At 37.6% G+C, this 13,764-nt stretch overlaps 1 protein-coding gene and 1 long non-coding RNA gene across 2 annotated transcripts in view; both read right to left on the reverse strand.

Moving 5' to 3' along the window:
• The window catches only part of LOC122516938 (hemicentin-1-like), a 103,053-nt gene that overhangs the window by 40,324 nt on the left and 48,965 nt on the right, over positions 1-13,764 (reverse strand). The window contains 1 exon segment of the mRNA XM_043635181.1: positions 345-477. Coding sequence (XP_043491116.1) covers positions 345-477 — 133 coding nt within the window.
• On the reverse strand, positions 5,336-5,712 carry LOC122516939. Its single transcript, XR_006303694.1, has 2 exons — positions 5,639-5,712; positions 5,336-5,406 (listed from the first exon to the last, which is right to left on the reverse strand). It is a non-coding gene; the product is annotated as an uncharacterized LOC122516939 (long non-coding RNA).

The raw sequence follows: 13,764 nt of genomic DNA on the forward strand, positions 1-13,764 counted from the left end.
GGTATACATATACATAGATCTCTCGATGTGAGACGAAAATCGAGTTCGAAGGCAATTTTCGGTTAAAAGCGACCACACCAATCTCGCATTGTGTCGACAAGATGTATGTAACCTGGTGCGGACCAATAGAGACAACGACCAACGCCTGTTTGTACATTCGTAGATGGATATAAGGATAGATAGGGACTGTACATATATATATATATATATATATATATATATATATATATATATATATATATATCTGTATATTTGTATAAGAGAGAATATAGTAAGTAGAGAATGGTACGTATTTGTATGTATATATTATTGTAAGATATATGTATACATTGATTGCATCTCACCTGTAAACCGGTGCACCAAGATCCTCGCGATACCAAAGCACAAGATGTACCGAATCTCCTTCGTGGGTAGTTGATATGTCGCAGGGAAGATAGGTGGGATCTCCGACCAGTGCCACGATGTGCGATATGGGTACTAAACAGAGAAACAAGGTTGCTTGATATGAAATTCAAAGTGGCTTTATACGCTTGCTGAAATGTTTATCGATGGTTGTAGAGAAATTTGTTAGTACGCCCTTATGGCCTATTTTAAGCTTAACAGGAAGTAAGTTTAACTAGAAAAAAAAAAGAGAACAAAAAAATGAGAACAAACGTATTAACTTAATCTAAAATCTAGGGGGGAGGGGATAATCAAGTACCATCCCCACCTAACGAGTGTGTCACGAAGGAACGTAAAATACGATAGGGCTTTTGTATCCTTACGACCAAAGCTTATCGTAAATTTCTGACCAAATTCCTATCTTTGTTTAGGTTAGAGCTGGAGAAAATATTCGTGAAATAAGGGGTCGACATTAAGGGTTTAAAGTTTATTTTCTATAGCTTTGGATCGTTTGTATAAGAGAGAAAGAAAGAGAGAGAGGGATAGGATGAGATTCGCGTTACTCTTTCTATGAAAATTTATCTTAAAGCGTCTATAGAAAGATAAGAAGGGCAAGAGCCGCAGGTGCGATCAACCTAAATCGAGCATTCGAGGGCTCGGTACGAAAAATTTCTATAAGACGTGCTTCGTTTTTCTCCAACGACGCGACTATTCGCGTTTATCGACGATTTGTCGATGCCGAAGCTGAACCATCTACTATGAAAGGATCTCGTGTCGAGAGAAAGTTACATTTTTCTTTTCCCATGCCTTGCCTTGCCTTGCCTTGCCTTGGCTTGGCTTGCTTATGCTTTTCTTTCCTTTCCTTTCCTTCCAAGCTTTACCATATTTGACATTTACAAAAGTACATTGACATTTTCTATAGGATCGTATACGTCATACGTTAGATCGTGAATCTCGCTTGGATGATCGTACTAAGTGTCAGATTTTATTCGCAAACGTCACGTTGAGAAAACGTTTGGTGTGTGTGTGTGTGTGTAGGTAACAGCTAGTAGTAGTAATAGTGATTTTAACGACGCAGTAGTAATAGTTGCCGACTAGTCAGCCCAGTCATTCTAATCAGCCACAATCGGTCGGAACCGGACGATCGAACTGGTATGCCAGTAGGTTACCGTCCAATCGATAATATCAAAGGGAATAGGGTTCCCCTGTACAGGAACATCGCTTTCCCACCATCACCCCTCCTCCTTCTGATTTAACTCATTAAGGGTATAAATTTAGCCCAGGATCCCTATGCGTCGCTTCGCAAGCAGTGTCCACTGACTACCGTTAACAATCGATAAAGATATATTGTCCAATTACCGAAATACTACGCGTCTACGGGTACCTACATTGGAAGATACACAGGTGCGTATAGGTATATATGATTATATAATTAACATTCATTTGTTTAAGTGATAATCCTGTAGATAATTTTCTATCTTTCTTTAACGTTATGTTTGTTCAAACGCGAGATAGATTTTATATCGAACAGAAAACTTAACACTGTGACATTAGGAATATTTGAAATGTGTTCATTTACAATGTGAAAACTTTTCTATAAGATTATAAATAATCCGAGAAATAAATGATAATTGTTTTCAACGCGTTGGCAGAAGGTTATCCGTTAATTAACGATCGTTTACTCGTTAAAACGTTGTCAGTGTTACCTCTTGACACCTAAATTGTAGAGAAGAGTGTAGGGAATGAGAAAGGAGATCTTTGCGGCTCGTTAGAGGACGATTAGTTCGTAATATGTGTGAGAATGCTTTGTCATCTCGGTTGGTACTGGGTAGGTAACGGGATAGTATATATGTATATACATATATATATATATTTTAAATGTGTTGCCATACGACACGGTAAGTACGTTTGTATTGCGGTGGTATTAACACGCTGTACCCTGTACTTACAATCATTTCAAACGAGATACAAAAACGGGGATCCTCTTTATAATTTCGTATTGTAAGTTTGTGGCAATGATGTTAGCACTAATAATAGAAGCTTTAACATCATCTTAGATATATTTATTTAATATTCTGTTATTCGTTCTCTTCCTATGCATATTACTTATATAATATTGGATAGATTAACGAGACATGTGGATGAGATCAATTCAAATAGATAGAAATAGAATTGGGAAAAAGACTAATTATATTTGTTATTATTCAATCGTTAATTGCACTTCCCATTATAAAGGGAAAGTTGTAAGGGGGTTAAAAAGGGCAAATGGTCTCACGTATCAGGGCTTTCCAGGAGGGGTTTCTACACACTTATTGTAAGCGCAAACCGCAGTTTCGAATTAATGGGATTTCGCGCGGTTCAGCTAGAATTGACATGTACCGATAGGGGAACGATCCAATTATTTACTTGCGATTGTTTCTGCGAGTAACGAATAGACGTAGAAACGAGCCGACTGTGAAGCTCTAATTATCGAATCGGTTAAAGAGAGAGAGAGAGAGAAAGAGAAAGAAAGAGAGAGAATGAATATAAACGATTTCGTATCCTATCTCGTCTCATCTATTTTCCCCTCCCCACTTCTCCTCTCTTATCAAACCTTTTCTTTTATCTGAAAATACTACTTGCTCGCGGTTCTTCGATAACGTTTCACTCGTTTTAATCCTCAACGACTTTTCGTCCTATCGTCGATAAGAAGCCCCTCCCCACGACCTCCCCCCCCAACCCCTCGTCAATCTCGTTTACACGATGAATGCTAAAAAAAAAACTCGCTGAAAAGCCTCAGTTCCTTGCTCTTTTATTTGTTCTTCTTTCTTTTTCTTTCATATTCCGGCTAGAATAGAAAAAAGAGGGAACACGCTCGTGTTGGGCTTTTTATTTGCCATACTCCTATGTATATACGTATATATATATATATGTGTGTGTGTGTATATGTATGCCTACTACTCATATCCGAGATGTTTAGGTGCTCGTGGTCGGTTCGTTAGTTGATCGTTCCAATCATTATTCGAATGAGAGTTTAATCGATAGGTGAATAAGGAATAATAAGCGTTGAGCTTGACTTTTGTTCGGTTTGGTAGAAGAGAAGCTTGAGAATCATGACCGAACGAGGAGAGAAACCTTTTGACGATTCGAAATAACCCGAGAGAACTTTTTTATATTCCATAAAAGAAAGGTGGGGCGGGGGGACAGGGGATAGGGGAAAGAAAACGGGGGAAAGGTTTAAAAAACTGACAATAGAGACAATAGTATCGATAGTGAAAATGAATTCTCGTTAAGTTAGTCGTGCTTGTCCAAACTCGCGTGCGGTACTCGCTAATTATTCGTGCAAACATTGTCGACGAACTCGTTGATGATAATGTTCATCGAACATGCTCATTTTCCGTTACATCGTTATTAACCACACACCTTGTCATTAGTTTCCCCACCTTCCTCTGCGATAATTTGTCCAAATTATGTGCTTACTAACTCGCACCAATATTACGATTAGCAAATTATTTGAATTGACTCGGCCTACATTAATCGCTGCTCTTGCCCGTGAAAATATGTTGAGATGCATAGATACGTGTTATTAGTCAAATTTGTATTAATTCTCTCGTTCATTTTCTCGCACCTTCTATTAACTTCTTGTTTCTATTCTGTTTGCGAATCCTTACAACGTCTCGTTCGAAATTATTTAATTATTGCAAAAGAAATAAAAAAAAGGTATTGAAAATTATTTCAATCGATCGATCGTATGAAAAATTTGTCCTAGGGTTATATATTCCTTTTAGAATAAATTAACTCAATCGAAACTGTTAACACGTATATAGGTTCGGAGTATCGATCATTGTCCTTTATAAGAAAGAACCGTTCCGAGATTATAGCTGTCGAATAAAAATGAAAAAAAAAATAGATAAGCAGTTACAGTTATAGGCTTGTTAAACTATATCCGCGAAACGTTTGAATGGTATTATTAAATTGAACCTAGATTATCTCGATGGTGTGAACGTCGACGAATGAGAAAAGATGTCTTGGCAAATGGTATGAGCTTTAGCCAGCTTCAAATATTGACGTTGGTTCTTGGTAATTCTCCTCGATCACACAATCCACGAGTTTATATATCTGTCTATATGTATAAAGTACATACATATATATATATGTACACATTGATACGTATTCGCGTCCGGTGCAGACACATTGTCGCAACACCGTACTATTCTCGATCTATTCTCGATGTATTCGCGAGCGGAAGCGAAGGCGGCCCACAATTCCATTTGTAGAATTTGCCAAGCCGGTCTTAGCCCAATTCAGGGTTGCTTGCGTCTTGGTTGCTCATCGTCGATGGTACTGGCCGAAGACGTTCCATTTCCATGGTAACATAGATAGCCTAGAATCGCAGCAACTTTGATCACAAGTCGGATGCCCTATAACAATGGCCATCTTCCCATTTGTATTCTGGAGCCAGAGGCATGCTCTCTCTCTCTCTCTCTCTTTCTTTCCCTTTCTCTCGTTTGCTCTCTTTATTCGAAGTTTCAACGTGTACGCTGGCAGCTCGCTCGCGCCATTGGTTTCGTTTCCACCATTTTCTTCGTCCTATTCTTTCCCTTTTCCATAGCTATGGCGTTAAATGTAACAGTATGTAGTTTTGCTCGGCATTCAATTCGCCAACTCGTTGCAATTATTGAAACGAGGGAGTTCGAAGCACGAAACGTTAAAACTATGCCTCACGGCATATAGTTAAAAACCTTTCTCCAAAAGTTTTTCTATCTATGATATCGATAGATATTGTATCTTATATTACTTCATACGACGTAACTTTCGTTTATTTCTTCGGATTGCATTAGAAGAATATTTTTACTTACTACTTTTGTAAGTATTGCACTGTTACCGTTCAACCCTCGATAATAATAGTTACGACTAAGGGAAGAAAACTTAAGAGTCCTCTTTCTTTCATTCTCTCTCTCTCTTTTTCTTTCTATTTTTCCTGTAATTTTTACTTTAACATTGGCGTCAGGGTTTGCCATCGTCATCGGTAACGGCGGCGGCGACCTTCGAAAAACAAAGTTTTTAAAAGGATAACTTTTTCACTTAAAACGCTTTATCGAAAGTTTAGCGAGTACGAGAGTACCGCATTATTATTTTATCAGTTATCGGCTGACGAAAATAAAGGGTGCTTTCTTATCTCTCGAACGTTCTTCGATTTTTATATATATATATACGTAAACGTAGACGTTAGAAATGTTGAAGTTTATCTTAGTGTTAAAACTGTTCTACTACTTACACGGAACTAAGAACGAATCAAAGTCGAAATAAAAGTGCAACGGATGGTGCTGCGTGTGTGTGTGTGTGTGTGTTTAAGAGAGATACAAAAAAAAGGAAAAAAGGTTCAAGTAAATTTTTTCTAGATCGAGTGTTTGATGATCGGTGTTAGAAAATCCAGAGCAAGGCAGATGGGGAAAACGACGAATTGCTGTTATCAGCTGTCGTTTATAAGTACTTCCGACATTTGACTGGCTTAATTCCGATACCGTTCCAATAAAAAAAAAAGAAAAAAAAAACACACCGATCATTTATACAAACTTTCGTTTAAAGAGAAGAAACCATTGATAGTTTGAACGTTCGAATCGATAGCCGGTGCTTTTTTACTTTGACCATTTCCTCCCTTCGATTCGAATCGAACTAAGGAAAGTACCGGGGTGGGGGGGGAACGGACTCGTATCAAAGAATCGCAGGTCGATTAACCAAAGTTCACGTAATTTCTCTGAAATAGAGTGATGGGACACACAATGGCGTCCTCGCATAGGGATATTGATTTTCCAACGAGCCGATTTCGACCTACTCTGAGAAAACTTGTAATAGCGATCGTTCAAGAGGGAAAAAAACAAAAATTTATTCCCGAGAAAAAAAGTAAAAGAAGGAAAGGGGAAGAAAAAAGGGGCAAAGAATTCCAGACGTAAAAGAACGTTAAGAAATAGGCGAGATAATTGCATTCTTTCCTCCCATCCCCCACTCCTCACTCACCCCCATCCCCCGGTTACACTAAAAGTATCTACAAATTTTGACATTGTCCAAACACTTGGTAGCTCATCGGAGAAGTTTCTTCTTTTCTTTGTAGGGGATCCGAAAGAGGGGCGTGGGAGGGGGAGGGGGGTTCTTAAGCCTAACCCTTGTACGAAGTAAAGTCCATTGTCCGTTTTCGTTTACGAGGAGGAGGAGGAGGAGGAGGACGACGACGACGACGACGACGACGACGACGACGACAACGCTTGCTTTTTCAAGATCGAGCTCATTGTGAAAGAAAAGCTTTGGGAAAGTTGCTTTCTGGCACGTCCTTCTCTCGGACGTCCGACGTTATTTCGTTACTCGAGATGAACCGTCTCCTCTGTCCAATTTAAAAGTCCGCATATGTGTGCGGTTCTGCCACCCTTTTCTTTCTCATTTCGTGTCGCCTCGACGTTTTCACGTAGGACGACGGAGTGGAGAGGGGAAGGGGAGGGGAGGGGAGGGGAAGAAGTCACTCAGAGGATTGGGTACAATGTATGTAGGAACACGAGCACCAGCACCAGCACCAGCAGCAACTTTAATTCGACACAAACGTAATTTCCAGTGCGAACTCGACTCCTACGTACGAATTTCTAAAATAACGTGGCTGCTCGTTCGGGTCACGTATCGCGATAAAAATCACGGTGGACTCTTACGCGAGGAGGATGAGGGAGGAGGAGGAGAAGGAGGAGGGGTGCGGGTGGGAAGCGAGGGTGCTATCTTTTCCCTTTATTTTCTTTTTTTCTTCTTCTTCTATTTCTCCTCTTCTTTCCCTCGTTTACGTTCTCGTGTCTTCCTCTCTCTCTCTCTCTTTCTCTCTTTGTCTCTCTCTTTCCATTTTTCTTTTTCTTTTCTTTCCCTTCCTTCCTTCCTTCCTTCCTTCCTTCCTTTCTCTCGTTCTCCATTTCTTTTCTCACCCTCCATTTTATCCGAGCACCAGCCCCGTTCACTCTCTTTCAGTCGTTTTCTCTAAGCAGAGAAGGCAAAACCCATTAAGTTTTGCGTTTTCTCTCGGTTCGGAGGAGATAACGCGTCGGCGATTCTCCAGTCACGTCTCATCTCTACCCTTCCATCATTTCTACCCTTCTACTACTCTTCTTCACCCTCGTAGATTTCCTTCTCTCCCTCTCTCCCTCCCTCTCTATCTCTCTTATATTCTTTTGCTCGTTTTTCTTTCTTCGAATACTTGCATTCAATTTACCGTTGACGTGCGAGTAATAATTCCGTGGATCTGCGAAAGAATATCAGAGATGAAGGAAAAAACGAATTCCACTCAGCCTTCGTTCTCCTCGAATTCTGTCGGTGTCAGAATCCGTGACGTGGGGGCAGCGGGGGTGGGGAGGGGGTAGGGGGAGGGAGGAGTAGCGAACGCGAATTATAAAGAATCGCGAAACGTGCCGAAAGTCAAGGAATAAAGTATAAATGTGTGTTCGAGTAGCCACAGACGAGGAACCAACAACCATCAGTCGAACAAGCAGTCGAACAAGCAACCCCTCGTCAGGGAGGGTAAGGGTAGTGGTTGGTTGTCTGGCAGGTGGCTCGAAGTGGATAGCACGGCTTACCGGGGAAGGTTTCGTTCGGGCCGATCGATGAGAACGAGGACGTGTAGGTGGTTATAACTGGCAAGATTGCACGCTACCACCTCCTATCTCTTTCATCCCTCGAGAACGTATTTCCTCATCTTCATGAGCCTCGCATTTCACTAGGGCCTTCTGATATATCCGAAGATATATTTTATTGAATAATTGCCTTAGAATTCTACGATCCAAAAATCTCAAATTAATCAGATATTCTTTTTTTGTTGATTTAATTCTTTCACAACCCTTTAACATCTCCTGACTATAAGTAAAATATTAGTGTAATTAAGAAAAGAGAGAGAGAGAAAGTTAGATTAGACTCTTTTTTTCTTCTGCGGTTAGGATTTTTGCCGATGTCGAATAATTCTCTTCTATTACCTACTACTACTACTACTTGCTAAGGACAATCCTCATTGTAGAGAAGTTACCGGGATTTGTTTGAGAGCAGCGAGAGAACCTAGGATTAGACCTTCTTGACTTATCTCGGCCTACGCAGCCGCCCGTTTTCTCTTTAACGATTATCCGATGATCGTTCATTCGTTCGTTCCTGCATTTTCCATAGCATTTTTTTCTTTCCATTCTTTAAGACATCTTAATTTTATCTTTTCATTTCTTGGTTCTCGACAAAACGTCCCGAACAAATATTTATTTTTCACAACTTACGTTAATTTTATCCAAAATGTTGATTCATTAAAAGTTGTCTAGTGGGATGAGGGTGGGGGGGGGTTAGGGCGCGGCGGCCCCTTTATTACCATTTAAAACTTTATCAATGATTTATTTAATCGCCCGGCATTGGGAGTTTAAACGAGAAACGTTTCATTGTTTACCGTTGAAACAATAATCGCGCGTACTCGAACGAATAATTCGAAGTTAGGTAAGTATACTGTATACGATGTTAAATTTGGGTTAGAGGATTTTCATCGTTGGGAAGATGGAAAGATATTTCGATGTATGCAATTACTCGTAAATTTCTCTCTTCTGTGATCGTAAACATTAAATTGCTTTGGGGTAGGGGACTCAGCTCACAGTTGCACTACGAATAAACTCATACACGTGCACGCGCAAAAGTGGAATCTAATTGTAAGCCAAGTGGAATTGGACGATTTAAGCGTATATATTAGAAAATGAGGATTCGATTGCTTAAAATGTAGTATTTTCGTTAGATTTAGGAGAGATCTTGATAGAACAAGTTGAAATGTCTTCAAATTTGACTTTTGGTCTCGTTACACGAACGCCAAGTAAAGTACCTTCGTTAAGGGGGTTCTCATTTTCGTTTGAACAAGCTATTCCTCTACACGTGCATATCCATTTCTCAATGTGAATGACGCGTCACGTGAGAAAACCGATTCGAAGTTAAGTTGGATTAGTAAAAGGATTCGCGGATGCAGAAAATGGTGTCTAGATTGCGATAAATCGTGTCTCTTTTCAAAAACATCGAACGAATCCTTTCCATTACATTTTTTTTTCCTATTTCTTTTTCCCTTTTCTTTTTCTTTTTTTCCATTTCCCGTTCGCTGTACATATTTAACCAGATCTCGTATATATATACATTCTTATTCGTATTTTTACGTAGCACATATTTACTCGTACGTGTGTCTACATATTACATCGAAAGAAAAGAATAGACAAGATTGCTTCGAAAGTATTCTTTCTTTATAACGTTTCCAATACAAAATTGATTTCTCAATCAGAATTCTTTTCATTCCATTTCATTTCGAATCAATTTGATTAATCCCCTTTGATATCGCGACTTTACACTTTCACAAAGAATCATTTATAAACTGTAAAATAGCGTAATTTCGTTTGGGGATAAATCTTTTTCATAGAAAGTCAAGTAACGGAGATATTCAATTATTCTCCTTATAACAAATTCATAGTCAAAGGATTAATAACATTTTCACCCCCCTCCTATTCACCCCCGTCTAGGATTTTCAACACAAATTCGTTTGGTATAAAGAATATAAGATAAACGTGACACGTTAAGATCTTAACTTAAATTTTCTTATTCAATAATAAGAATGAGGTTGAAAATCTATCGTAGTCGCGAAACGCCACGAACCACGAAAGCGGGAATAATTCATCGAACGTATCGTTCAGAGTTCAACAGGTGCCATCAGTTAGAGTTCTTCTTACGATTCTCGCGGAACCTAAGACCCATTTCGTGTCGACTCAACGAAATGGGAAGAAACGAGGATGAGACCAAGGTTTGTATTCGAGTATAAAGAAAAGATAATACTTCGAGGTCAGGGAATTATCTTGGATGGGATGAAAAATGTGACACAAAGAATCAACGACGAAACAACAGGTGCTGAGGAAACAAGGGGATTTCTTCATCTTCTTCTTCTTCTTCTTTTTCTTATTATTATTATTATTTTTTTTTCTTTTCCTTTCCTTTTTCTTCTTCTTCTTCTTCTTTCATTGTTTTACAATTTTTTGTTTTATTTTATTTTTTCCATCTTCTCACGGCCGCCGAGTTCGACGTTAATAGAAATTCTCCAAAGGGGGATTGTGAATAGGAGGAGAGGACACTGAACTTGTGGCTTATTCTTTTCTTTTTCCTTTTTTTTTTGTTTATTTTGCTTTTTTGCGGGTTCATTTTTATCCTCGAGAGTTTTCTTTCGACTATTGAGATAAGGCCATTGCCTCTGATACGACTAGACAACGGTCATTGAAGAAGGGTCCGTAGAAAAAGGGTATAGAAACGGTCGACATCAAATATCACAGATCTGTCAATAACTTCAACATCGACCAACAGGTGCTATGATAAATTTCTTCTACCTACATAAACGTGTCTCCTCGAATCTTTATGAATTCGTTCACAACGAGTATGCCCTACTCGTTTATTCTTTGTCGAATCAATTTCTTGCCATTGAAAAATACGAAATGTATACTATTACGATTAAGGGATTTGTTTGTTTAATTGACTAACTTGTTGACTGTATCTATGTACGTGAACATTTCTTCGGATTGAAAATATTCGTCTCATTGTTTTATTACTTTCACGGTGAACGAACGAACGAACGAACGAAATCCCAATCATCGGGAATGAAACAACCAACAGGTGATACTTTACTCGGGATACTTTTCTTTCCCTTTTTCTTTTCTTTTTTTTTTCTACTCAAGATTTTCCTATGACACTTTGAAGATTCCGTTCAAAATGATCAAAATTGTTTAACGATTTTATTATTAGATTGATCACTGGTTCGTGGAATAAGTAAATTTTTCATGATATCGAGACTCTCTCTCTCTCTCTCTCTCTCGTGGATAAGAAAAAAAAGAAAAAAAAATGAAAAGGAAAAGGAAAGCTCGGTTCTTTAAAGTAACTCGTTAAAAAGTTTTTCTGCTAAAGTTTAAAGTCATCAAATTATCAGCTTGGAGTTGTACGCTTATGGGGAAGAGGGGGGGTGGACGGCAAATGAGATCATTTCAAAAGTTTCGACAAAATTTCTTGAAATTCTTTCCTTCCCTTTTTTCCTCGTTCATCCTTCAGCAAGTTGTACGACGATTATCGATCGTAGCGTTTTATTTTTCAACGTTCAAACCGATTCTAATCCTTTTTTTCTTGACGAAGAAGAAGAAGAAGAAGAAATTTTGTTCTTTCTTTTCACAGATATCGTATACATATATATATATATATATATATATATATATATATATATCGAGCTAGTTACATCCAAATAAGTTTCTATCGACAGTTTGAACTATCGATGAGTCATAAATAAATCTTGCTTTATATTAGCGTAGGAAAAAAAATTAAATTTTTGATTGAGTAATCTTCTCAAAATATTCCTCGTATATTTTTCGACTGGTTAATATTTTTTTTTAGTGACTTTTCTTTGCTTTACTATCCGTAGACTGTTAAATTTTGTTAACAGATGTTTTCCAACAAAAAAAAACATAATTGTAATGCAGACTAACTTAACTTTTTTTTGTTTACGATCACTCGTTGGTGCGAGTTTGACAAACTTTATTAATATTTCCGCGAGAATAAATAATATCTTACAAAATGTCGAGTAATTTTCAGAATAAAAAAAATATATATATATATATATCTTTCTATATTGAAATTCTTATTTTTATTCCAGAGAGTAATGTCGCGAAGAATCACAAAAGAGAATAATTTAACGTTGTTCGGGCGCACGCCAGAAAGATCTTGTCGACATTCGGCAAATTTTCGGAATGGTTTGCCGTAACTTGACGTGCCGTCGTTTGAAATACCAAACGGCACGAGGTCAAATATGCCAGTTTCATTTAATCCGGCATACTATCCGCAATCGAAATAGGACTGTCAAAATTTTATTCATTTTTCTTTTTCCCTTTCGTTTTCGTGACATAAAAATAATAATAGGTACTTTTTCAATTTTAACTCATTTTCCTTATATAAAATTCTATTTTTTGTTTTTTTTTCAACGAATTCAGTTAGAATCAAATAGACGATTTGTCGTTTTACGTTTCTCATTAGTATTACGTTTTGTTCGTATTTTCTTTCAATCATTTACAAGAGATTTCGTTTCTATAATTTTTTTATCTTTCTTTCTTTTTTCTTTTTTCCTTTTTATTTTTTCCACTTTCCAAAAGAAAAAACACTTTTAACTTTTTCTTTACGCCTCTAATGTTACCGTGTATTCTCGCGCTTTTCTTTTTTTGTTTTTAATATAAAACGTTAATACCTACGCGTAGCTATTTAATTTTTAACAGTATTAGCTGCATTACATTATTTCTCCCAGATTTTTTCGTACAATGTTTATTACTTTAGTCGAAATGTACACCACCATCTATGCGTTCTCGTATTCATGCATATATGTATGCATCTGTATATATATGTATATATATATGTACATATTTACGTAAGGTTAAAACTCATTGTATGATTCTGAGCAAAATTTTTTCAAACATACACACATATATATACCTACGTATAATTTTACAACGAAATTGTGTTTATCTATCATAAAGACGTACTTCGGGGGCTTTGCGATATGAACTTGTGTGAGTTGAACATGAATGAATATGTAGACGGGATACCAGAGTAATCCAATGAATTTTCGCTTCTTTCGACGTTATAAACGTCACAATCTACAAAACGAAACGGAACGAAATGAAACGAAATAAAATAAAATAAAATGAAATGAAATGAAACGAAACGAAACGAAAAGAAAAGAAAAGAAAAGGAAACAACGGGTAACGCATGAGTTTTCGTAGCAAACTCTATTATATAAGAGAGAAAGAAATAGAAAAAGAAAAAAGTTAAAGAGAGTAAGAGAAAGAGAAAGAAACATTTATTCTCGATCAAAAAACCCACTCTCATTTTACGTTACGATATCGTTTAAGAAACTTTCGCGATCTAAGAAAATGTTACATTTTTTTTTTCTAAACAATTTCTTACTCCACTTAGTTAGTACCATACTCGTGTAATTTATAAAACGTCAGATTTTGTAATTACTCTCTACGACTAATAGCATTATCGTAATCTTTAAAAAGAAGGGGAGGGAGGGGGCTTGTTCAATGTTAGGAGGAAAAACTAGTCGAGTTAAGAAGAGAGAATACGTAATATCGATCGTGGTGTTTTACGAAAGAAAGAAAGAGAGGGAGAGAGAGAGAAAGAGAGAGAATGTCTGACGTCGGTAAAGTGCTGCTGAGAGAGAAACATCACATCACAACACAACAAGTATAGCACGGGCAATATAGTGTATAGTAGTGTTAGTAATAGTTGACAGACGTGACACGATCCGGTACGAGTGTCGGAATGATCTTGCAACGTGTTTTATCCAACCCACCCTCCCACCCC

This window comes from Polistes fuscatus, unplaced genomic scaffold, assembly GCF_010416935.1.
Source record: "Polistes fuscatus isolate 324 unplaced genomic scaffold, CU_Pfus_HIC Scaffold2, whole genome shotgun sequence".
In the NCBI taxonomy this organism is placed as follows: domain Eukaryota; kingdom Metazoa; phylum Arthropoda; class Insecta; order Hymenoptera; family Vespidae; genus Polistes; species Polistes fuscatus.